This window comes from Stenella coeruleoalba (genome assembly GCF_951394435.1).
Source record: "Stenella coeruleoalba genome assembly, chromosome: 1".
Classification (NCBI taxonomy): domain Eukaryota; kingdom Metazoa; phylum Chordata; class Mammalia; order Artiodactyla; family Delphinidae; genus Stenella; species Stenella coeruleoalba.
In genome coordinates, this window is record NC_137169.1 from 189,947,298 (window position 1) to 189,974,329 (window position 27,032).

Genomic DNA, 27,032 nt, shown 5'->3' on the forward strand with positions numbered 1-27,032 from the left:
CAAAATAAATACTTTCCATTATCTTCACAGGTTATAAGCACCAAACAGAGGAGGGAGTAGAGAAGAAAAGCTCTCTGTGAAATGCATTCTGACAGAGGATGACATTCAGGGAGGGAGGTGATTCCTTTTTGGATAAAGACCCTTTCTGCAAACTCCCAGTTGGGTAGGGGAGAGACGGAAAGAGAACCCACTGGATTTAGCAGGCAGACATGATACTTAGCGTTCTTTAAAAGATATAACTATTTGGGGCTTCCCCGGTGGTGCAGTGGTTGAGAGTCCGCCTGCCAATGCAGGGGATGTGGGTTCATGCCACGGTCCAGGAAGATCCCACATGCTGCCGAACGGCTGGGCCCGTGAGCCATGGCCGCTGAACCTGCGTGTCCGGGGCCTGTGCTCCGCAGCGGGAGAGGCCACAGCAGTGAGAGGCCCATGTACCACACACACACACACAAAGATATAACTGGTATACTGGCATGCTTGGTTTATTTTTCATGGAGACAAAAAAAAATCTCATAAATATGCCTGACAAGTTCAGTGTTGGAGATGCAATAAGGGAATATCCTTCTCCTTTGACTTTGCAAAAACAGATGGGCATTAAAATCACTGAGATGGTCTGCTCTACACTGAGTTGCTCCCCAGCTCCCCAACACAAATTTTCCCATCCCGCCCTCCAGTCTCTGACCAGATCCAGGAGAGAAAAACTGTCAGTAGGTTGGGCTCTTTCTGGTGCCTCCAGGTGCTAATCTGAAAGCCTGATGGCAATCCATAGCTTTAAAGTCTGTTCTCTATGATTCACGTGGTTCTGCAAAATTCTGTGGGAAGGTGGCCCCTCAGAGCTCACAGGCGCCAGGCTGGAACCCTGATATCCACATGACACGTAACTCACAACGAAAGGGACAAGTTAGAAGAAAAGAAACCAGAGCCAGGGCCCTGAGAGGGGCACAGCCTGGGGAACGAGAGCCTTGACGAGGGAGACCTTGCTTTGATACTTGAGAGATGTTTGACTCAAAGCCACAGCAAGAGCTGTACTGGCTTGAGATTGATTCTCATCACTGTATACGAGGACTTTTCAGAATGTCCCAGTTAAGCCAGATGGTACCAGGTATCCAGGCTGGGCACTGAGGTCACCCCTAAGAACCTCACCCAGACCCAGTTAAAAAAAAAAAAAAAAAAAACTGGGGCACAAAATGAAAGCTTCCTTCCAAACATTCAAAAGGAAACTAAGACAAAGGAAAGAGCCTGAGAATCTGTGTGCTTATGGATGAAGCCAGAAGACAAAAGAATAAACCAGAGAGAAAAACCACCACCACAATGCACCTTTCACAATGTTTCCCCTGGGGGCTGACGGCCACAACCGGATCTCAGAGACACCCAGGTGTGCCGGGTCAGCTCCAAAGATGAGACACAGATCACAGAGGGAAAAGAATCTTGTGTTTACCTTCCCCAAGATTCAGACTATGTGACCTGGAAGGGAATTTCAAGGCTGTCTATTCCAGTTCCCCTCAACGTGGACCTAAAGAAGGTGTCTGTTCTGGCATATGGAGCAAGCTTGGGTTCTTTTCCTGACTATTCCTTACCATTTCTGGGTCACCCCAGTCAAACCTCTTACCTGTTAATCCAGTCCATCTCTCTGAGTAATGAGTGTTAGTAATTACACCTTCTTGATACAGAAAATGACCAAGTTACAGACGTTTATGACTTACTGTTAACTATTCAGCAAAACCTGGTAAAGGCTGAATGAAAAATGTGGAGGAAGGTACCACACCAAGAACAGAAAGGGAAGAACTACTGTGAACAAGAAAACCCTCTGCTACTCACTCCAAGAGACATGCTTTCCCAGCTAAAACCAGCTTTTCCAGTGTGTATAAACCCTCACGACAATTACCCTACGAAACTGGTCACTAACCCCCAACACAAAAAGAGCCAAGAGGGAGGCGATATACGTATACATATAGCTGATTCACTTTGTCGTACAGCAGAAACTAAGACAACATTGTAAAGCAATTATACTGCAAAAAAAAAAAAAAAGGTTAGAGCCAAAGATGAGAAAAGTAACTTTGTCTTAAGCAGGAATTAATCTTGTGTTTCTCTCTCAATGCTGCACCTGATCATTCTGTATAAAGCAATGATTAGTACCTGAGCACTGGCTTCCTCCTCTCTCCCCACCCTCCCCCCACTCCGGCCCTGCCCTGCCCCTTTCCCGCTACATCTCTGAGGCCAGCAAGTCCCAGACCAGGATCCCTTCAGGACTACTTCATTAACTGCAGCTCCAGAGAGAAATTCCGCTTGGCGTCTGGTTTTCCCCAACCCCTGTCCCAAATCCAGAGCCCACACTTTCACCATGAACTACACAAAGGCAATGTTTTGTCTCCAGTTAGGATTCTCAGAGCAGTGGCACCGCACCACCTGACCTCCTGTCTGGTTCGTTGGTAAACACTTGAGACCCACAAAACCACAACTCCTCCTTTGTCCTTATCTCCGCCCCTCCCCCCAGGCTGGGTAAACTGTACCAAGTATTATAGAAGTAAATCAACACTGACTTTCCATCTGTGAAAATCTGCCTAGTCCTTCTGTTGAGTGCACTTTGAAGACTCTGCTCTTCCCTACTGTCATTCGTATTTCCTTTTCATAATCATATTAGCAGTTTGCCTTTTCCCACATTGGGCTCATTTCGTTCCACACCCACCTAGGCAGTCCCACCTTGTGCTTCCCTGAAACCTGGCATATGTTCTGAAGCCTAAGGATAAGGACCTGAAGGGCAGCTAGTACCAAAAGCTAACAGACTCACAGACATCCATGTCTGCTCCAAACTCCCAGTCTATCGAAAGCCCAATGTTTCTTCTAGAAATTCAACCTCTACCAATTCTAAGATTCCTGTATGGTTATATGAACGAATGAGGTAAAACTGAACAGCCGAGGAGAAAAATAAGCGGCTCACAAAATACATCTAAGCAGTTAGCAACCGCATGACAACCTTTAACTTCATAACTGAGAGCAAATCAACAATACCCCCTTCATTTTTTTTCAATTCAAAATAGCAGTTGAAATATTCAGTAACACCCAACACTATCCCACAACTCAGCTATGAACAAAGTTTATATGATCATAATAATGTAAAACACTAAATGTCGCTCTGCATATATACACTACCAAATGAAAAACAGATAGCTAGTGGGAAGCAGCTGCATAGCACAGGGACTCAGCTCGGTGCTTTGCGACCACCTAGGGGGTGGGATAGGGAGGGTGGGAGGGAGGCTCAAGAGGGAGGGGATATGGGGATATATGTGTACATATAGCTGATTCACTGATACAGCAGAAACTAACACAACATTGTAAAGCAATTATACTCTAATAAAGATGTTAAAAAAAAAAACCAAAACTGGTTCACTTTGTTGTACAGCAGAAACTAACACAACACTGTAATTCAACTATACTCCAATAAAAATTAATTAATAAAGAAAATTTATGGGACTTCCCTGGTGGCGCAGTGCTTAAGAATCCGCCTGCCAAGGCAGGGGACATGGGCTCGATCCCTGGTCCGGGAAGATCCCACATGCCGCGGAGCAGCTTAGCCTGTGTGCCACAAATACCGAGCTTGCGCTCTAGAGCCCGTGAGCCATAACTACTGAGCCCACGTGCTGCAATTACTGGAGCCCACGTGCTGCAATTACTGAAGCCTGCGGCGCCTACTGAAGCGTGCTCCGCAACTAGAGAAACCACAGCAATAAGAAGCCCACGCACCGCAAAGAAGCGTAGCCCCCGCTCGCCGCAACTAGAGAAAGCCCGCGCACAGCAACGAAGACCCAATGCAGCCAAAAATCAATCAATCAATAAAAATTTTTAAAAAAAGAAAATTTATTTTTTAAACAAGAAATAAATAAATAAATATCGCTCTAACTGAAACTTGATATAATTATATTAGAACAAGAGACGTAGGGGAAGAGGTGTTAGTTAAAACCTCATCATCTACAACAGGGAGTCAATAAAGAATGTTTAATATTGGGAGAGGAAAAATCAGAAAATAGCAGTGAAAATGTGATTTTTTGAAATTCAGAAATAGTGAAATAATCAAAAGAATTGAAAGTGTTTGTCTCTGGGAAATGGGATGGAGCGAAGGAGAAAGGACTCCTTATTTAGGGTTATAAGCCTTTCTGCAGAGGTAGTTATCCTTACTGTCATCATCATCTTCCTAAAAGCTATTTACTAAATACCAGGTAACGTTTCAACTGCCATCTCTATATTATTTCACCTCTTTTGAGAGGTACATTTTGGTACCCATTTTACAGATGAGGAAAATGAGGCACAGCAAGCAACTTTCCTCAAGCCCACTGCACTAGGCAGTAGCAGAGCAAAGGCAGAACTATTTGTCTTTTTATACCAAATACATTTTTTAAACTTTTACCAAGTAATAACATACAGGTTAAATTTTTAATCAGGTACTTGCACAAAAGCAGCAGCATTTGGAATAAAAACAGCCAGTTAAGGCTTCCCTGGTGGCGCAGTGGTTGAGAGTCCGCCTGCCGATGCAGGGAACACAGGTTCGTGCCCCAGTCTGGGAGGATCCCACATGCCGCGGGGCAGCTGGGCCCGTGAGCCATGGCCCCTGAGCCTGCGTGTCTGGAGGCTGTGCTCCGCAACGGGAGAGGCCACAACAGTGAGAGGCCCGCATACCGCAAAAAAACAAAACAAAACAAAAACAAAACAAAAAAAACAGCCAGTTAAATATGAGGGTGTGAGCTATTTCCAAACTACATGATAAAAGGCTCAGATGGGGACGAAAGTGGGCATGACATTAGTGTCACACCAAAATGTTTATTTAATCTGACCAGGTGCCCCCTGTATACAGGCTGAGCCCACACATTCTCCTCAATTAGTGAGAACCTCTGTGCCCTAACGAGGAAACGTCCAAACTGCCCTCTCTAGAGGGCACCCACCTCATTTCCTCAAACTAGAAAAAAGTATTTCCAATCTCTAAATCAAGTCAATGAGAGTGTGTTAATACCCGTATCAAAAAGGGCTCTTTGTGTCCTCATGCTCCATTCTGGGAATGGAAAGCTCCTCCAGCAAAATGCGCACACTTAACAAGATTCTACATAGTTTAAGAAATTGATGGCCCTTCTGGAACACCACCCTAGGGCCCCAGGCTAACCTAAGAGCCCCTGCCCTTCAGGGAAAGCCTCCGCTCCCACTGGAGGGGAAGAGAAGGAAAGACAAGACTTAACCACTTCCCAAATGTTATTATAAAAGGTTGTTATTACACAAAGAAAATTTTACGCCGTCTTTTTTTTCTCATCAGCACAATTATAGGAACTAGGAAAAGACCGCAGTCAGTAACCAGGATGCTCAAACCTCCAAATAAGGTATATCCTTAGAGTTTAGCAACATTAACTTTCTTTACAGGGATGACATCTTCTAGTAAGAATCAACAGAAAATAGATGGCAGCAGCCATCTGGACGAGCACCACTCTCCCCAGGATATTGCTGATGAAGCTAAAATGTTCCCCAAATCTCAAGAAGACTGACATTTAGGTAACATAAAACAATTTCAGGGCCGTTCATTGTCGCACAGCTAAGATAATGTCATAACTCAAGGGACATGTCCCCAAGGAGTCATGGAGGAAAAGAAATGTTTCCCAAGAGGGTTAACATTTATGTAAAAGGACTCTATCTGTGAATAAGTGTATGCTTGTAATTGAAAAAAGCTTTTTGAGGAAACCAACCAAATTGTACTGCAGAAGGGTGCTGAAAGAGGACTTCATTTCCACTTTTTGCTTGGTATATTTCATGTTCATTCCACACAGCCAGTGCAGAGCACCACACTGGGAGCTGCAGGAAGCCAGGCACCTGTCCTATCCAGCTTAGGCTGAGACTCAGCGGAACAGAGTGGGGTCTTGGACTCTGGAGCCAAACTGCTTGGATTTAAATTCCATTGCTACCACATAGTGCTTACGGACTTGAGACAGTTACTTAACGTCTCTGTACTACAATCTCCTCATCTGGAAATCGGGGATAATTGCAGTAACGTATCTCTCGGGGTTCTTAGAAGGATTTAAGGAGTTAATAAATATATAACACTTGGAACAGTACACAGTCAGTGCTCAGAAAAATATTAGCTATTATTTTTAAAAGTATTTTGAAAAGAAATAGAAAATCAACATACGTACAAATAATTTCAGAAAGCGATGCAAGTAAAATAAAATAAGGCAGTGGAATAGAGTGACTGCAGGCACTCCAACATGTCATGCTGATGTTTCACAAGAGCATGTGTTATTTCGGATTAAGAAAAAAAAGAAGTGGCAAAAGATGATAAAAGTTGTACTTTCTAATAAATTAAAAGACTGTGCCTGGGAATTCCCTGGTGGTCAGGGAATTCCCTGGCAGTCCAGTGATTAGGACTCCATGCTTTTATTGCAGGGGGCATGGGTTTGACCCCTCGTCGGGGAACTAAGATCCTGCAAGCCGTGGGCTGTGGCTGGAAATAATAACAAAATAAAATAAAAAAATAAAATAATTTTAAAAAAGACTGTGCCACCCCTCAAAACACCAGTGACCCAACAACTTCTTGAAATTGAAATATCTACCTAGGAACTCAATAGAAAAGCAATGGTTTTTCCTATAAATACAGGGTTCATTTAAAGCTGACTTTTTTTCACACTCATGTATAATAACTTTTTTTTTTTTTGCAGTACGTGGGTCTCTCACTGTCGCGGCCTCTCCCGTTGCGGAGCACAGGCTCCGGACGCGCAGGCTCAGCGGCCATGGCTCAAGGGCCCAGCCGCTCCACAGCATGTGGGATCTTCCCGGATCGGGTCACGAACCCGTGTCCCCTGCATCGGCAGGCGGACTCTCAAACACTGCGCCACCAGGGAAGCCCTATAATAACTTTTGACAAAGTTTTCTGCACTAGTCCCATGGTCTAAAACATCAGTGCCCAGTCCATCTGCCATCCCCATGCCTGCTCTCCTTTCACACACCTACACACACATGACAGGCACGGCAGAGGTTAAACCGGATGCAACATCAACAAGTGTGGGACTTCCCAGGTGGTGCAGTGGTTAAGAATCCACCTGGCAATACAGGGAACACGGGTTCGATAACTGGTCTGGGAAGATCCCACATGCCGCAGAGTGACTAAGGCCGTGCACCACAACTACTGAGCCTGTGAGCCACAACTACTGAGCCCACATGCCTAGAGCCCGTGCTCCGCAACAAGAGAAGCCACCGCAATTAGAAGCTCACACACCCCAACGAAGAGTAGCCCCCAGCTCACCGCAACTAGAGAAAGCCCGCACGCAGCGTTGAAGACCCAATGCAGCAAAAAATTAATTTTTTTTAAAAAAGGCCTGCCTATAAATTATTAAAAAAAAAATCAACAAGTGTGCCTCCTGCTAGTATACTTCCTACCAACACTAGTTTAATGTTCAGCTCTGCAGAGAGCAACTGCCATGAACATCTGTGCCACACCAACCAAGAACTATATATATGTGAGATTAACTTTTCAGATCTCAAATTCTGATGTTAGAATGAAAAAAAAAAATTATCCAGGTGAACCCATACATAACTCAACCCTACACTCGTAGCAAAACAAAAAGCAAAAAACAAAACAAACAAAAACAAAGAAAACCCTCATACCTATGATATTCTAGGTATAGTAGAGATGAAAGACATTGCTCTTAAAACTCAGTCTGCTGGGAAGAAAAATAAGCAAACAGCGAACAGCGTGCTAGAGGGAGGAGAACACAGGATGGGAACCTCAATTCAGAGCACAGTGGACGGCCAGAGAACACCTCCCAGGGCTTTGAAGGGACCGGACAAAAGGGGAGGGGACAACATGTGAAGAAGAAGCAGCCACACGTCCGGAGGTGTGGAGGTGAGCCGTCCAAGATCTGGGAACTGGAAGCTGACATCTGGGTTGGAAAGGACAGGCATGGTGTATGTATGGGGAGAAACAGGAAGTAAGCCTGGAGAGACTAAACCATTGCTTAGGTGGGAGGCAATGCTGACAGCAAGACTGAAGGCAAAGAAGAGCCACTAAAGCATTTTTGGGGAGTGACAGGCATGATCACTCTAGCAACAGTATGGAGAATGTCTTGAAAGAAGTCCAGATTGGCGGCTGGGAAGTCAACCACTGGAGAGTTATCCAGGCAAGAAATGATGGATGCAGGCGAGGGAGGGTGGGGGTAATTCCAAGGGAAATTCAGCAAGTAGAACTGGTGGGACCCCAGGAGCCAGGAAGGGTGTGGGAGGATGGAGGAGCGCTGGAGAGAGATGACTTGAGGTTTCTTTCCCATGCATTTCTGCGGAGGGAAAATACGGGTAGTGCAGCACCTGTGGCTGGAAGCAGTTGAGACTGGGTACTAGTGACTAGGTGTCTAGTCCTGAATAAACTTAGTTCGTGAACATCAAAGGGCAATGCCCAGGAGACAGCTGGATAAGTGGGAAAGGAACCCAGGAACAGGCTCAGGGCAAGAAATCACCTGGGAGTCACCAACAAATGGAGGATACAGAGTATGCAGAGGGTACAAACCAGTGAGCTAAGGAGGGGGTTCTGAGGCATGACACATTCACAGGCAGAAAAAACCCTCAGAAATGGAAGAACCACGAGACAGGAAGAAAGTCAGCCTAGAGTGGTAAAATCTAAAAACTTTCCCCAGGGACTTCCTTGGTGGCTCAGTGGTTAAGAATCCGCCTGCCAATGCAGGGGACACGGGTTCATACCCTGGTCTGCGAAGATCCCACTAAGCCCATGTGCCACGACTACTGAGCCTGCGCTCTAGAGCCCGCGAGCCATGACTACTGAGCCCACGTGCCACAACTACTGAGCTCGCACACCTAGAGCCCGTGCTCTGCAACAAGACAAGCCACCTCGATCAATGATAAGCCTGCTCACCGCAACCAAGAGCAGCCCCCGCTCGCGGCAACTAGAGAGAAAGCCCGCGTGCAGCAACAAAGACCCAACGCAGCCAAAAGTAAAAAAATAAATTAATTAAAAAAAGAAACTTTCGTCAGAGGAATTGGTCATTGTCAATTGTTACAGAAGAGTAAACTAAGGAATCAACAGCTTTAACGGGCCTTTAGGGACTAGGTGATTATTGGTGACTTTAGCAAGAAAAGCTTTACCATAGCCGTTAACATTCTCCAACTCCTCTTAACTTCTGACAACACTTGCTGACTGTACCATTTATTCGGCACTTGTCACACCTTCAATAATCAGACCGAAGTCCTTTCTATGCAAGAGACTAGGAATACAAAGATGGACAACCTGCATTCCAGGATCCTGGAATCTGGAAGTCAGAGGTCTTGGATGGACCTGGAGGGTATCATGCTTAGTGAAATAAGTTAGAGAAAGACAAATACTGTATGTTATCACTTATATGTCGAATCTAAAAAATAAGACAAACTAGTGAATATAACAGAAAAAAACCCACAGACTCACAGATAGAGAGAACAAACTAGTGGTTACCAGTGGGGAGAGGGAAGCGGGGAGCGATAAGATAGGGGTAGAGTATTAAGAGGTAAGATAAGCGATAAGATAGGGGTAGAGTATTAAGAGGTACCAACTGCTATGAATAGAATAAATAAGCTTCGAGGATACGTTGTACAGCACAGGGATTATAGCCAATATTTTACAGTAACTATAAATGGAGTATAGTCTACAAAAATTTTGAATTGCTATATTGTACAGCTGATCTAATATAATACTATAAGTCAACTATATCTCAAAAATAAATAAATAAAAATGTTTTAAAATACAGGGGAAAAAAGTCAGAGGTCTAACAGCTGAGCACAGTACTACAAAAGGGTAAATGCCATAGGAGAAGAGTAAAGGGATTATATTTAGTTGGGTTTGGAAGACATTTATTAAACACCTACCACGTGGTTGGGTAGCAGGTTAGCACCCATGAGTCAGACCTAGACATGTGAGCCCCACGAGGTCAAGGGCTTTATCTAATCACTGTTGTGTGGTCCCAGTACTTAACAGTGTGCCTGGCCCTTTGTCAGAAATCAATAAATATTTACAGAATGAACCAATGAATGGAAGACACGACCTTTTCTCTCAGAGGCAGACAAGGGTGAAAGCTTCAGTGGCTTTATTTTCATATGCATGTATCTCCTATACTAGACCAAGTTCCTAGAGTCCCACAAGTCATACATGGTAACTCTACAGCTATGAAACACTGCCTCGCATCTAGCAGACAATCAAGAGACAATTGAGAGGAGGGTAGTGATGGCAAGGGACTTGCAGTGATGCTGGTCACAATATATTTCTTAACTTGGGCGAATACCTACACAGGTGCAGTCACTTTGTGATTAATTCACTGAACCACACACTTGTAATTTACACCCATTCCTGTATGTTGTATTTTCAATTAAAAGGGTTTTTGGTTTTTTTTTAAGAAAGTAATGTTAGGGGCTTCCCTGGTGGCGCAGTGGTTGAGAGTCCGCCTGCCGATGCTGGGGACACGGCTTCGTGCCCCGGTCCAGGAAGATCCCACATGCCGCGGAGCGGCTGGGCCCGTGAGCCATGGCCGCTGAGCCTGCGCGTCCGGAGCCTGTGCTCCGCAATGGGAGAGGCCACAACAGTGAGGGGCCCGCGTACCGCAAAAGAAATAAAAGAAAGTAACGTTAGGGAATTCCCTGGCGGGCGGTCCAGCAGTTAGGACTCCATGCTTCTATTTCTGGGGGCGCAGGTTTGATCCCTGGTCAGGGAACTACGTTCCCACAAGCCACGTGGCACAGCCAAAAAAAAAAAAAGGTATGTTAATTAATTGCTTTTTTTCCCCCATAACTACACTTTATAAAACAAGTCCATCTTAACAGCTACAGAACAGGATCGCTAAGGCCTCCAGCAAGTTGGGGATGAGACAAAGAACACTGAGAAGTCAACGTCTGACTAGTCATGGCCTTATCAGCAAAGAGGACAGGCCATGGCCTCAAGGAGACAGCACCACGGTTAGCAGGTAGGAATCACAATGCCCAAAGGGGTCCTCATCACTATCAACACCGCAACGCCTGGACAGCACCAGGCTCATGTGCTCAGGGAGCCGTGCTGGTCAGAAGTGTCAGCAGGATGGCCAAAGAGCCTGCAGTGACAGCACGGCTGCTGCAGAGCAGGAACCACGGTGCAGGCGAACAGGTCCCCTGTAGACTCCCTGCGATGTATGTACTTCTGCTCCTTCCCATGGAATCCTAGCAACTCTCCAAACGAGACATGATCTCCTTTTCACAGATGGAGAAAGGGGTTCAGAAGAAACAGATGAAGAGTGGTGGAACTGGGACGTTAACACAAGCACGCTGACTCCAAAGCCCATCGAGCTGTCTGGACCTACTGGAGATCTACTGCAATCCCTGCTGCAAGGAGAGACATCATAAAGCTTTGATTCTATCACACCAAGACCTTGAACCCCACAAAGACCTGCAAAAGGAGCCTCATGGCAGGCTGGGGATTAGCTCTTCTCAGATGTACAAAACAAGCTTTTCCACTTCCAGCAGGACGTCCCGTGATCGTGTCCCTCCAGAACCCAAATGGTCAATCCAGCACAGCCTCTAGCTTGTGTCCTCCAGAGTCACACAGGAGGGCTCTGCCTGCAATGCCTTCAGAAGAATACTCACTGCCCCTTATTCAATTGCTATGTATCACTCCGTCGTCTGCTACTTATGCTTTCAGAGGTTTACTTTCTCAGGACTTCCCTGGTGGTGCAGTGGTTAAGACTCCATGCTCCCAATGCAGGGGGCCCGGTCCTGGTCGGGGAACTAGATCCCACATGCATGCCACAGCTAAGGAGTCCATGTGTGGCAACTAAGGAGCCCGCACACCGCAACTAAGACCCAGAACCACCAAAATAAATTAATTAATAAGTAAATATTAAAAAAATTTTTTACTTTCTCTACAAGGGGGGTAGAGGAAAATGAAGCCACTGACTAATTAAAATAGCATGTTTTACAACCTAAACGTCTATCGACATATGAATAAATAAAGATGTGGTACGAATATACAATGGAATACTACTCATCCATAAAAAAGAATGAAATAATGCCATTTGCAGCAACATGGATGGACCTAGAGATTATCATGCTAAGTGAAGTCAGACAAAGACAAATACCATATGATATCATTTACATGTGGAATCTAAAATATGACACAAATGAACTTATCTATGAAACAGAAACAGACTCAAAGACACAGAGAATAGACCTGTGGTTGCCAAGGGGGGGTGGGGGGGAGGAAAGATTGGGAATTTGAGATCAACAGATGCAAACTATTATATATAGAATGAATAAGCAACAAGGTCTGACTGTATAGCACAGGGAACTCTATTCAATATCCTGTGACAAACCATAATGGAAAACAATATGAAAAAGAATGTATAAATATATGTATAAATGAATCACTTGGCTGTACAGCAGAAATTAACACAACATTGTGAATCAACTGTACTTCAATAAAATAAAATAAAATAAACTTTTAATGCATGTTTTAGCTCATTAGAAAAATCAACAGGTCCCCAGGAAATGCAGCCCACCTGAAACAGTAGGGCTCTTAACCAATCTCCTCACCAAACTCAACTACTGGAGAAATTCTGGAGAAAGTTTGCGCAGACAACCAATACACCATACAACAGAAACAGGTCCTCAGAAACCCTCCACTGGGACTTCCCTGCTGGTGCAGTGGTTAAGAATCTGCCTGCCAATGCAGGGGACACGGGTTTGATCCCTGGTCCGGGAAGATCCCACATGCCGCGGAGCAACTAAGCCCGTGCGCCGCAACTACTGAGACTGCGCTCTAGAGCACACATGCTGCAACTATTGAACCTGTGTGCTGCAACTACTGAAGCCCGTGCGCCTGGAGCCCGTGCTCCGCAACAGGAGAAGCCACCACAATGAGAAGCCCACGCACTACAAGGAAGAATAGCCCCCACCCGCTGCAACTAGAGAAAGACCCCGAGCAGCAATGAAGACCCAACACAGCCAAAAAAATAAAAATTAAAAAAAAAGAAAAGAAAAGAAACCTTCCACTGAGACAAAGGGCAGTCATACCACAGCTGCTTTGATAAATGCCAGGCTGATTCCAGTGCACCTGTTGGTAGAGGTGCTAACTCATGAGCTGCACAGATGCGGCAGGCTACCCGTGGCTCCTGGGTATTTGCCCCGGGTTCCAAGTTCTATTCCTGCGCAGAACTACTTATTATCAGTCCTATCATAAATTTACTAGAGCAGTGAAGACCTCAACTGTTTCAGTTTACAAAGTATCTGCACTTCTTTTGTCGAAAAAGAGAAAACATTTTAAATAGTAGCATCTCAGATCTTAACACTGCTGTTTTACAGCAGAAACTAAAGTTTGTAATACATATAATTATGTCTCATCTGTGTTGATGAAAGGAAGAACACTAATAACCCCAATGGGACAATACAGAATTACACACATAGCTTTGGACAGTGTCTGTCATGTCGAATCTCTCTGATTCAGTAAGGACATACTCTGTTGCCTACAAGCCACTCTAAACTCAAAAGAACCTAAAAAGCTACCATGTTTTCCCACCCTATGGCTCTGCTCAGCACTTCTGCAACTCCAATCCATGCTATGAAAGGCCTATATTCAGAGGAATGCAAGCTGCCCAAAGCAGAGATAGTTTTTCTCAAAAGATGATGCATCTACCTTCCTCTAAGATAGAGAAGATAATCGTTTTGGTTTAAAAGATCTACTCTTCTAGCATTTCTTGAGTTAAAGTAAAAATCTAGTTCATATCAACAAGCATTTCATTAAACAAAATTAGGTGGCATCCCTAATATGAATTTGACAGCGAGATATTAACGTTCATTATATATTTTTTAAACGCGCCATTAAACAGGCACCGAAGCCATCTAGAATGTACACTGACGCCGAGCTCTGTGGTTGGCAATGTGCCCACAATCCTATCCTGGTAAAGTGATGTCCAAGAGGAAGTACAAATGTGACCAGCAAAGGGACAGTGATCTCCCAGCAACAGCCAAAGCAACTGGGTTTAAGTGCTGAAAACTAGTATTAGAAGGGATAACTGAGCAAGGAAATAACGCACTCTTCATCCATTGATTCAACAAATATTAGAGTGTCTACTGGGTGCAATTCTAAATAAGGTGACCAAGGAGGTGAGAGAGTTAACTATTCCGATGTCTGAAGGAAGTGCTGTCCCCACAGAATGAACAGCCAATGCAAAGGCCCATTTGTAGGACCCTGTGGATCTTTGTAAGGACTTTGGCTTTTATTGAGAGTAAAATGGGAAGCTACTGCAAGGTTGTGAGCAGAAGCAGGGAAACTGCTAACCAACCTTCCTTCATTTTTTTTTTTTTTTTTTTTTTTGCGGTACACGGGCCTCTCACTGCTGTGGCCTCTCCTGTTGCGGAGCACAGGCTCCGGACACGCAGGCTCAGCGGCCATGGCTCATGGGCCCAGCCGCTCCGCGGCATGTGGGATCTTCCTGGACCGGGGCACGAACCCGTGTCCCCAGCATCGGCAGGCGGACTCTCAACCACTGCACCACTAGGGAAGCCCAACCTTCCTTCATTTTAACAGAATCACTCTGGCTGCTACGATGAGAACAGAGTATAGACGGAAGACAAGAGTAGATCAGGGAGATGAGTCAGGATTCTACTGCAGTGACCCAGCTGAGAGATGCTGGTGGCTTGGATCAGAGTGGAAGCAGTGGAGATGAAAAGTGGTCAGATTGTGGACATGTAGGTAAGGAGGTAGGGTCTACAAGATTCCTTAATGGATTGGATACAAGTGAACATAAGAGGAGTCAAGAATGGCTCCAAAGTCTTAGGCCTGAGCAACTAGAAGGCTGAAAATGTCATCAACTAAGATGGGGAAGGCTACAGGTTGAGCACATTTGAGGGAAGCGCAGGACTTAAATATTGGACGTATTGAGATTCCTGTTATACATCTAAGTGAAGATGTCAGGGAGTTACAGATGAGTCCTTAATGTTTGGTTATTTAACAAACACTTACTGAGAACTCACATAGACTGTTGTTAGCCCACGTGTGAGCCTCACTCAGGCAACAGTGAGGTAAACATAGTCCCTGATGCTGAGAGCTCCGTCTAGAGAGGAAGACAGACTAAAGAAGCAAGGACCGCCCTGGGTGGGGGAGAATTCTACAAGGGAGGTCTGGTAGGACACTTTAGCAGCACAGCAGAGGGACACTCAATCATGCCAGCCTAGGAGGACTGCCTAGGAGACAGAGACACCAACGGAAAGATGAGCAGGGGCTATCCGGGTAAGGAAAAGGAAGGAGGATGCAGGGAGGAAGGAACTCTAGGGAAAAGAAGCAACATCTATCTGTGAGAGGAAGCACACAGGGCCCCAGGACCTACGAGAAATCCAGTTCAGGTGGATGTTGGCAAGGGCCAAGAGATGACAGTGCCTCAGAACCCCACCAAAAGATGACAAATGCCAACCGCGTCATAGAGGTTCGGAGTTGAAGGTTTGAAAAGTACTTGATCTGTGTGACCGGTAGTGAGAAAACAATTATAGGATACTCAGGGCAAGCTGTGGAATTGTGAAACGCTAAGAGCTGAAAGGACCCTCTTCTATAGATGAATATACCTAATAAGTAACTGGCAAAGTTGGACCGGAATGCAAGTTTCCTAAATTAGTGGCCATACACTGATTTGAGATACTAGTGCCGTTACTAAAAAGTGAATGACCCAACGAGTGGGTAACAAATGCTTTTACAATTCTGGAGGTTTCCAGTTTTCTGCTTTCGATAAAATTAAAGGGAGGTGGGTGGCAAGCTGGCTGATTCATAAATACACATCAGGTTCTGACATATAAATAGAAAGATGAAAACTGGGTGACCTTGATATAACAAAAGTTCTTCCATTCCCATCTACTTACGTCAACAAGGTTTCTCAAAGTTTACATCTAAACAAGCAAAACATCTTATTCTAGCATTAAGTAGTAATCATCCCCCAATACATGAAGTAATTGGGTGGGGGAGCTCCACCTGTCTCATCAAGTTGCTTTCCAACATAATTCTACCTTTTGTGTCTAATTACTTACCAAAATGTATATCTACTTGATCTGATTAATTTATGCTAATAATCATACTGATGCAATCCAAAGGAAATTAACACTGAAGAGACTTATGAGAACAGGAAATAAAGATCATTCCAATGTACATACATATTTCTGTTGCAGAAGGATGACAGAGTGATCGATAAAAAATTTTCAAGCACAAAAACAAATTAACATTTTGTGGAGGAAGTGGAATTGAAATAAGATTTCAAGGAGAAAAAAATGAAAAATTAACATTTCTGATTCAATGAAGAGCTTATTCATGTATTTCTTAAATGGATGGTAATAGGTCAAATTATTACAGTATTTAGAGCACATTTAAGAGAAGGAAACAATTATTTTAAAACGTCAACATTTACACTATATCAGAAATTACATATTTTGCTACTCTTTACTCATGTGATAAAAGAAACTGATGTCAAAACCATGTGACAGGGATAAAGAATTCTCCAAAATTCTCTTAGCAGAAATGGATGCAAACATGTTTAAAGACCATAGTCCAAAATCACAGGTCAGCACTCTTAGCATCCCATTCTACTACAAGCTCTGTGTAGAGCCTGAGAGAGACTACCAACCTGCACAGAGACAGAGCTCACCCTCCACCATGCGGGAGGAGGCAATCCTACAGACAACTGCAGAACTCCGGACTGCCTACAGGACAGGCAAACAAACAGAGGATGTTTGCTGAGATATGACAAAACAGCTCTTCAGCTGAGGGGAAGGGAGGTATGGATATCAGACCAGACAGCATACTTCCAGCCTCATTAAAGCAATAAAGAAGCACAACTCAACTTCAACAACACACACACAAAATTCTTATGCTTCTACCATGTATGTACCAGGCAAAATTCTTACCTTACCAAAGCTCTACAGTAATGTGCCACAAGTCATACAAAAAGCAAGTGGTAGAATCTTCTGTCACTATTATTGTGAAAATGAATGCTCCACCAAAATGAAATGTGTGATCACACGGGATGGTGGTGGTGGGATGAACTGGGAGACTGGGATTGACATATATACACTAATATGTATAAAATGGATAACTAATAAGAACCTGCTGTATAAAAAAAAAGAAAGAAAACATTAAATGGAGCATCTTGGTTTGCAAAAACAGCTGATGGACAACAAGGACGATGAAAATTTTCTAGCTGCATAATAGGGGGATGGGACTCTCATGATTTTATAAATACTGCAAAGGATGAGTTTCCTGTACTTGGATCATTTTGGGGAATAACTTTTTAAAATACAGTCATGAAATCAAGATTCATGATACTTAACTTAGAACCAAACTTTCAGCCTTATATTATCACTAAGAGTAATATCACCAAGATCATCCAAGATTCATGAATCACCACATTTGAAATAAGATTTTTAAAAATAAAACATTCAGTAAGAACCAAAAGTCTTTATACTGCTAAAGAAACCACAATTTTAAGTGTTTATCTCATTTTTCTTATCTTTTCATTACCCCTATTTTTGTTTTTAATTACATTGATTATACTTACATAATTTGCATATTCAGATACATGACACATTACAATAACAAGATGATCAAATGCTTTAATGATAAAAAGTTTAATGGACAAGAAAGCACATAAACACACACACACACACACACACACACACACAGAATATACATTCAAACGTTTTTATTGATTTAAAAAATTGAGACACACGTCTAAAAGACCTTAGAGATCTTAAGCAATTCCAACAGCACCATCTCAGATCCCACTAGCAAAAAAGGCCAGGTCTTCAGCCATGAAATTCCCAAACACAACCTGTCTCCATCACAGGACCTCATGAGAGCAAGACTCAACAAAGAAATAATATCAGTGAAAAGACAACCTACAGGACTTCCCTGGTGGTACAGTGGATAAGAATCCCCCTGCCAATGCAGGGGACACAGGTTCGAGCCCTGGTCCGGGAAGATCCCACATGCCGTGGAGCAACTAAGCCCATGTGTCACAACTGCTGAGCCTGCACCCTAAAGCCCGCGAGCCACAACTACTGAAGCCCGCATGCCTAGAGCCCGTGCTCCGCAACAAGAGAAGCCACCGCAATGAGAAGCCTGCTCACCGCAACCAAGAGTAGCCCCTGCTCACCACACCTAGAGAAAGCCCGCGCGCAGCAATGAAGACCCAACGCAGCCAAAAATAAATAAAACGAAATCTTAAAATAAATAAATAAATATATGTATATAAAGCAACATAACTCAAAAGATAATTTTAAAAAAAAGAAAAAAGAAAAGACAACTTACAGAATGGGAGAAAATATTTGCAAATGATGCAACTGACAAGGGATTAATTTCTAAAATTATATAAACAGCTCATACAGCTCAATATAAAAAAAAAATCAAAAAATGGGCAGAAAACCTAAATAGACATTTCTCCAAAGAAGACATACAGATAGCCAACAGGCACATGAAAAGATGCTCAATATCACTAATTATTAGAGAAATGTACATCAAAACTACAATGAGGTATCACACCTCACATTGGTCCGAATGGCCATCATCAAAAAGTCTACAAACAACAAATGCTGGAGAAAAGGGAACCCTCCTACACTGTTGGTGGGAATGTTTAAAAAAAATAAGAAAGAAATAATATCAGGCAGAAGACCTAAGCAAATGCTACAGGTACAGTGAGCTGGAGTTAGGTGACCACAGACAGTGTGCATCAGAAACACACTTCAAAGACTTTCCAACAAGAAATGAGGCAGCAGCTGAGGAAAGGCAGCAGCAGCAAGACCTGCTGCTTGGGCTTCATTCTGGCAGGCATGTGCTAGGCACTGGCACGATGAACAAGAGGGGAATTTCAGGCAGAGCAAACAGCAAGTGTGAAGAGCCCTGGGCAGGGGGAAACATGATGGGCCAAGCTGGGGATGTGGCTGGAATCGAGAGCAAAGGGGAGAGTGGCAGGAGGTCAGCAGGGCCAGATCCCGTCAGACCTCCCAGGCAGCAGCTTGAGGCGGTACAAAGCAGACAATGCCAGCTCCGAGAAAAACAGCGAAAGAACCAAAGCAGTCCCATGGTTCTGGGAGCACCTGATGGAGGGAGGGTGCGGAATGAGTGATCTGGCCGGATGGGGATGGCTGCCGAGGTTCCAGGAACCCAGCAATGGGAGTCGGAGCCGGAGGTCCAGGGAGCATTCCAGAGCGCTCCAAAAGCAGATGCTGACTCATGGTCAGGCAGAGCTGAGGTGACAGCCCCCACCTCTGAGGGGACTGCAATGTCCTCTCTTGGTCTGTATTATTCATACACTGTCCTACTGACCTCCCTCAAAATACGTCCGAGGGCTGGTCCCTGCTTGTGGAGAAAGTTCAAAACAGGCATAGCTTTAGTAAAGGAAAAACCTGGATTCCAATCCAAGTTCTATCACTTACTAGCTACATGACCTCAGGCAAGTCAAAAATTCTCCTAACACCTTCCAGTGTTATCCATCAGTGGGGAAGACACCTGCCCCACTTCAAAAGGAAGAGATAAGGAAATGCTTTAATGATAAATTGGCTTGATGAGCTGTTTAAGCAGCTTGCAACTATAAAATACTGACAGACTTTCTCTCATATTTTCTTACGACCTGACTTCCTCATAATACAGTATTCTTCACAATGACATTCAACAAATGTTCATTTAGTACATACTAATTAAATGCTAGGCTCTGAATAAGCAATACCAATGTACAGTATTAGGGTTCAGCGGGGTTTTTTACTGTCTAGTCACTGCAACACGAATAGCTCAGTTAAACATGGTTTCAACTGTGGCTTCAAAGCCTAATTCAAATAGTCTTATGAATTAAAAGAATAAAAGGATAATTACAAATGATGGTCTGCCTAACTCAGTTCAACAAACACTGTATCAAACACTGTAATGGTCATTAAGGCAGAAATAAATGAGACGCTCTTATAGAACTTTTACTATAGCGGGGGAAGCAGTCAACAAATAACCCCAGCACTAGGCAAAATGTGGTGAAACTATGGAAGCATTAGAGACAAAAAATAATTCTGATTAAGAAAATGGATAACAAAGTTCCCTGGGGGAAGTATTAACAAAACTGAAACCTTGAAAGGATTAGAGGCCGTTCCAGAGAGAAGACCAGGAGCAAAAGTATAAATGAAAGAAGTTCCACAGATGTGTGTGTGTGCATTTGGGTGTGGGGAAGCGGGACAAGAGTGGAAAAATAGTCTGGTGGGACTTCCCTGGTGGCACAGTGGTTAGAAATCTGCCTGCCAATGCAGGGGACACAGAATTTGAGCCCTGGTCCGGGAAGATCCCACATGCCGAGGAGCAACTAAACCCATGCGTCACAACTACTGAGCCTGTGCTCTATCAGCCCGCAAGCCACAACTACTGAAGCCTGAGTGCCTACAGCCTGTGCTCCACAACAAGAGAAGCCACCACGATGAGAAGCCGACACACTGCAATAAAGAGTAGCCCCCGCTCACTGCAACTAGAGAAAGCCTGAACGCACAGCAAGGAAGACCCAACACAGCCATAGATAAATAAATAAATTTATTTTTAAAAAAATTTTTTAATAAATAAATAAATAGTCTGGGACCACATTTGGGGGCCAGGGGGATGTGCACTGTGCTGAAATATCTGACCTACAGCCTGGGCAGTGAAGAGGCATCCAAGGTTTCCAAAAAGGAGAGTGGCACAGTCAGAGCTACACTAACGAAGACCGCTCTGATGGCAGTGCAGACTGAGAAGCTATTTTAATTGGCGAAGAAGTCACAGCTCAGTAAACAGCAAAAATAAAGAGGAGAGGGAATGGCACCTAAAGTCATGGATATATATTCAGGTAAAGAAGTTTAAACTGTTTTTTTTCCCCATCCAGTGTTACTTCTTGCTCTCTTAGACTTGTCCTTTAGGAGGAAATACGAGAATGCGATTTTTTTTTTTTTTTTTTTTTTTTTGCGGTACGCGGGCCTCTCACTGTTGTGGCCTCTCCCGTTGCGGAGCACAGGCTCTGGACGCGCAGGCTCAGCGGCCATGGCTCACGGGCCCAGCCACTCTGCGGCATGTGGGATCCTCCCGGACCGGGGCACAAACCCGTGTCCCCTGCATCTGCAGGCGGACTCTCAACCACTGCGCCACCAGGGAAGCCCCCACCACAATTTTAAGGTGAGTTTTTAAGAATGATTTGCCATGTCAGCCTAGCAAAGCTTACTCTAGAGTCCTAATTAATCTTCATGTATAAAACAAACTTTAATGTGATGTATGGAACTTCCCTGGCGGTCCAGTGGTTAAGACCCTACGCTTCCAATGCAGGGGGTGCGCGTTCGATCCCTGGTGGGGGAACTAAGATCCCACATGCTGTGTGGCATGGCCAAAACAAACAAACAAAAATGTAATATATAACCACAATCGCTATTTTTGCCTTCTACAACCAAACTAATTTAGGCTAAGATAAAATACTTGTTAACTCAGGGCAACAACAACATTGAGACAAATTAGAGCTCTCAAGAGAAGCTGAACAGGGAGTTGTTTTCTCTTATAAAGGAGGGGAGAAAGCAATCAAGATCTATATTGCCAGGCCACTGAGTACAAAGCAATCTGCATTTCCATTTCCTTTTGGGTCAAGTACCTCTGAAACCATTCTGTAGCCATTTCCAAGTAGCCCCTTTCCAGGTTGAAAGTGTAAACTTGTGTTCTCCGGGCATGCCTTAGTCAATTCTTCTTAAACAAGGCCAATAGCTGGGACAAATATATGATCTGAATTCATTATTTTTCTCATCCGTAAGTGATGAGATGAAGTGTTGGACTCCAGGGCCTCCGAGGTTCCTTCTAGCTCTAAAACTGTCCTTTTTTGTTGATGTCCTTGGGCCCTTTGCCTTCTCCCAAATTCCTTTAACAGGCACAGAGCAAATATGCAGGGGGTAGAGTATCGACTGCTTCCAGGCCCTCCTGTACCACAATGTTCAGACTTGAGGCTTCCAAAGGAGGTCCAGTTTGTTAATGCTGACCATCCTTTAAAAAACAAAAACAAAAACAAAAACTTCAAATTCCTTGGAGAAAAGGCACTAAGGACTGGACTAAAGTATCAAGACATAATTGCAGCAAACTGACTGCAGTAAAGAATTTTTGAAGTCCAATGCTCCTTTGGACTTTTTCTTAATAACAAAAAAATTATAAAATCTTACAATGACAAAGTATTTGTTAATGCCCAAAAGATACAACATGCTTTAAAAACTGCATGAAAATAGACCCTTTCTTAGGAGTATCTTCCTCCTTGATGAGAAATAGGGACAGCAGAGTTAAGAGTTCCCTTAATGGCTCATTCCTAGCTCCTACTTGACACGTTACAGAAATAACACATTTATACTGATTATCCACTGAGAAAAGGTGATGATTGAGGAACGCACAATAATAAGAAGCAGTTAGTTCACCTTTTAGGATCTTAGTTTCCGCCTCTGTAGTGACTAAATTATTTAGATGATTACCAAGGTCATTTTGTTTCTAAATGCTACACTCATCTGCCAGTTTCGGTCTCCTTTCCCCTAGGAGGGCTGGATCTCAGGTTAATATTTGGGTCCAACTATGTGCCAGGCATCGTGCTAGGAGCGCTGGGAATATGGCCATCAACAACAAAAAAGGTCCCACATAACACGAATATACTATGGAAAGGGCGGGGGGGTGGTGCGGAGGGGGACTGAGAAAATTCTAATATAACAGGTACATTTCCTAAAAGAGCTGGCATCCTGGTTTGGCTTTGACTTACTAGTAATAGTACCAATAAAAAACATGTAAAATTTTTAAAAATTAAAAAAGGCATTCAACCAGGGGCAAATTCAACATAAACTTCTGGGACATAAAGCAGGCAGATCCCAAGCCCTGGGGTCTACAGTCGAGATTAACTAATCAATAAAGAAGTTCCATAGCGCCAGCTGCCGTGCCTGGGCCCCGGGCGCCAAAGTAGTCCAGACCTGGAGGGAAAAATGTAAAACCAACATGGAGGAGGGGCTACGGCAGAGTCTGCTCCGGAGCAAAAACCTCGTGGCTCGCTTCTCATGGCGCCAACCAGCCTTCCTGCTCCGCTCTCCCTGACCCTAGGAGGCATCATCCCACCTCGCCAAACCCAGCGCGCAGCACCTATTTCTCGCAGGCTCCCCTTGAGGAGCCCGGGCACCAAATGTACTTGTTAAACAGTAGGGTAACAGTAGGATAAACAAGTAGCCACATCTTAAAGGCAGGGGAGCAAAGAAAACTATCTGAGAGGACTCTACCCTTCTCCACCTGCAGAAAAAGCCGCGGGCAAAGCTAGGAAAGCATATCCCTAGTCTCTCCTTGCCTTGCTGAAAAAACAAAGAAAGCAGGCTCCTAGAGGAGTCAGACAGCCAGAAAACGACCTCCTTCCGCGGATGCAAGACGCGTACGGCCCCAGACATCTAAGAGCATGGGGCCAGCACAACTTTCTTATTGAAGCCGACCGCGTTTCCTCTTAAAACCCCCCAAAAAGAGAAGCCCCGACTATGATCATTTCACTGATGTCACCTCGCCTATTTGGCTCTCGGGATTTTACCCGAAAACCTCTGCAGTGCCCGGCACCGGCGTCCAGCCCAAGTGCGGCTCCCCTTCCCCGGGACGCCGCGTCACGTTCTCGCAGCCCTCCCGGTCGGGCTACCCGGCTCGCTCCGACCCGGCACCGGGGTTGCGTCGCCGGGCGAGCACATCAACGCCAGGCCGAGGGAAGACGGGTGTACCGGGGATTCGTAGAGGACCCCGCTTAAAGCCCTCTCCCCCACGACGGACTTGCAAAACAATAAGCATCCGCTTTCTCCGCCCCTCCCCCATAGGACCCCGGCCACGAATTACCGCCGCCGGGAGCGTGCCAGCCCTGTGATCGGTGGCCGGAGTACCCCTGGAACCTCAGATGGCCCGAGTCCCCGGCCGCCCATCCGCTGCCGCGGCGCCCAGAGTCTGCGCGGGGAAGACTCTGCACTGGAGCGCGGCCAGCAGCGGAGGCGCGCGGGCCACGCGGTGGCTGCAGGAACTGACATGGCCCGCGGCCGCCGGCCACATGCGGCGCCGCCGGGGCCCGGCCGGGGTGGGGAGAGGTGGGGAGGAGAAGAGAGAGCGGCCCCGGGGCCCCGCCGTACCTTGCCGCTGGCCGTGCCCCCGCTAACGCCGATCAGGAAAGGCTCGCCGCCGTTGGGCTGCTGGTGGTTCTGCAGGGTCTGCTCGCTGTCCCCAGCCATGGCTCGCGCCGCCCCTCCTCCCGCTGCCTGTGCGAACGGACGCACGCTCCCCGCCCGCGCCGGGCTCCCTCCGCTTCCCGCAGCCTCCGCTGGGCGCTGCCCAGGTCGAGGCTGACGCGGCTCCCTGCGCACCGCTCGGATCCCGGTGCTGGAGCTGGCTTTCCCGAAGGAGCCGAGAGCCTTCCTCTGCCCGCTGTGGCCGCCCCGGTTTACATCCCAGGCAGAGGTCAGCGTGATGCTGCTGCTCCAATCCGGGCGGACAGCGCACTGCTATTCGCCGAGGCAGCGGCGGCGAGGCGTCTGCCCCAGCCTCCGCCCCTCCCGGGCCCCGCCGCCGCCGCCTGGGGTCTCTGGGAAAGGTATGAGCCCGACCCTTCTCCCAACCCGCCTGGTTAACCCTTTCCGCGACGACGACCTGCGGCGGGACCAAGGGAAAAGAAAGGAGCCTTCTGCGTTTTAATTGGGTATGCTCCCACCTATTTCAAAAGGGATAAAAAGCTAAAAGGACAGATCAAATAATGGAGGAGATGCCTCAGGTTTGAGAAGCAAAATTAGAACAAGCTTGGAAGGTTAAGATGAAACAAAGAGTTAATGTCATTTACCCATTATCCAGACTAAAAACTTGTGTTGCGAAAATGAGATTTCTTTTTCCCATCCCGTTTGCCAAAATAATATGTCAGCCTCTGGCTTTAAATATTTCCTCTCTTGGAAACCCCCAAACACCATCCTCCTTAAACGGCGACTCTCTGGAGTCCTTCCTAGAGAAAGGTAATTTGAGGAGCTCATCTGAGGGAAGCCCTTCCTCCTAACATCAACGCCCTTTCTAACCGTAGTTTGAAATCCCAAACACTGAGGTTCCTGTGGAGTTAGAGCTGTGGAAAAGATAAATGATGCTTAATGTCACGTTGACTTATTAATACCTTTAAGTGAACTGGTTTCTCAGAGATGGGGAATTAGGCACTTGGTTACAAAGGCAGTAGCTGCTGATGACTCAGAACAGCGCCACCCCTGGAGCCAGATTTCTGCATTGACTTGCAGTTCCCTGAGCAAGTTACTTAATCTCCCTTGCTCAATGTTCTCATCTGTTAAATGGGAATAATAATGGCAGTTACATGCTAGGATTATTATATTAAATGAACTATTGTATTTAAAGTACTTAACGTGGTACCCTGCACAGGTACAAGACCCTATATAAATGATCTATGAGGAAAAGCCCCTAAAGGGCTGAAACTGGAAAGGGAAGCTTCGTTTGGGCACAGGGGAGAGAGGGAGGACTAGACTAGTCACAGCCGCTGCCCCTGTGAACCTGGGACTGGTATAAATGAGCTGATGGGGGTCCTACAGTCTAAAGGAGAAGTTAAGTCTATAGCATTCTCTTTCAAAACTTAGTGTTACCTAAAATTCAGAATTCTTTTGAAAAAAAATTACTAAAGAAAATTGAGTATTAGAAAAAACAAATGTTCGCTTCACTTTTTATATATTTCAGGTAACCATCCAAAACCAAACTCCACAGAAGCTCAGACAGGAAACTAAGCTGGGGAACGCAGCTACCTGGTACCCAGAGGCAGGCATTTGGGGGAGGTTAGCTAGAAGGGTGCCTTATCAAATGCCTGTGGGGTGGGTGAGTTTTAGCTGATTCATGTGTCTGCTTCTCCTCCTCCAAGTTTTTCTCCACTAAAAAGATAAGATCTTCAAGGACTTTTGCAGAGCTCTTCACAGCCCAAGACAAGGCCTATTGGAATTTGGAAGTTGATGGACTCATAGCTAAGGGGATATTAGGTAGCTGAGAGGAAGAAGAGGATAAAACACTGCCATGTCCTCCATGAACTTTCCCCAAATCTCTGCCTTTTTTTTATCATTCCTATAACTTTCTTCTACAATATTTTATCATAAGAATTTTCAGACATACAGTTGAAAGATTTTACAGTAAACACTGATATAGCCACCACCTAGATTCTGCTGTTAACATTGTACTATACTTGTTTCATCACACTAGTTGTCTACCTATCCTCTATCACATTTTTATTATTTTTATTATAGCTTGTTTCCCTTTGTTACTCCAAACTGGTTTATACATTTCTTGCTTTGTCTGTCTAGTTTTTTTTTAATCTTTTCTTTTTTAATTTATTTAATTAATTTATTTATTTTTGGCTGTGTCGGGTCTTTGTTGCTGAGCGGGGCCCACTCTTCGCTTCGGTGCGCGGGCTTCTCACTGTGGTGTCTTCTCTTGCTGCAGAGCACGGGCTCTAGGCACGAGGGCTTCAGTAGTTGTGATTCGCGGGCTCTAGAGCGCAGGCTCTGTAGTTGTGGTGCACGGGCTTAGTTGCTCTGCGGCATGTGGGATCTTCCCCAACCAGGGCTCGAACCCATGTCCCCTGCATTGGCAGGTGGATTCTTAACCACTGTGCCACCAGGGAAGCCCCTGTTTGTCTGTTTTTAACTACTATATCCCTAGCACCTAAAACAATTTCTGAGACACAGTAGGACCTTCATAAATATTTGTTGAATGAATGGACACCATATCTCATTTCTACATTCCCAAGGCCCACAGAGCAAAATAATTGGAAATAGGAAGGGCTCAATACATGTTTGTTGAATGAATGGATGGATGAATGAATGAACAAATATGAAAGAGGTAAGAAAATACCAACAAGTAAACTTCACTTCCACCACTTTGGAAGGAAATGTGGTTTTCCCTAGATTGCATTTATGTGGTTACTATTATTTCTGAATGTTTTGTTTTCCTGGCATTCCAAGTAACTGTCTACCTCTAATCCTAGTACGTG

General features: G+C 45.0%; 1 protein-coding gene across 2 annotated transcripts in view; it reads right to left on the reverse strand.

Moving 5' to 3' along the window:
• UCK2 (uridine-cytidine kinase 2) overlaps positions 1–24,648 on the reverse strand; it is a 74,859-nt gene extending 50,211 nt beyond the window's left edge. For both annotated transcript variants that reach the window (XM_079945648.1, XM_079945649.1), the window contains exon 1: positions 24,148–24,648. In XM_079945648.1, the coding sequence (XP_079801774.1) occupies positions 24,148–24,246 (99 nt within the window). In that variant the 5' untranslated portion in view covers positions 24,247–24,648. The remainder of the gene's footprint in view (positions 1–24,147) is intronic.
• Between the last annotated feature and the right edge of the window lie 2,384 nt (positions 24,649–27,032).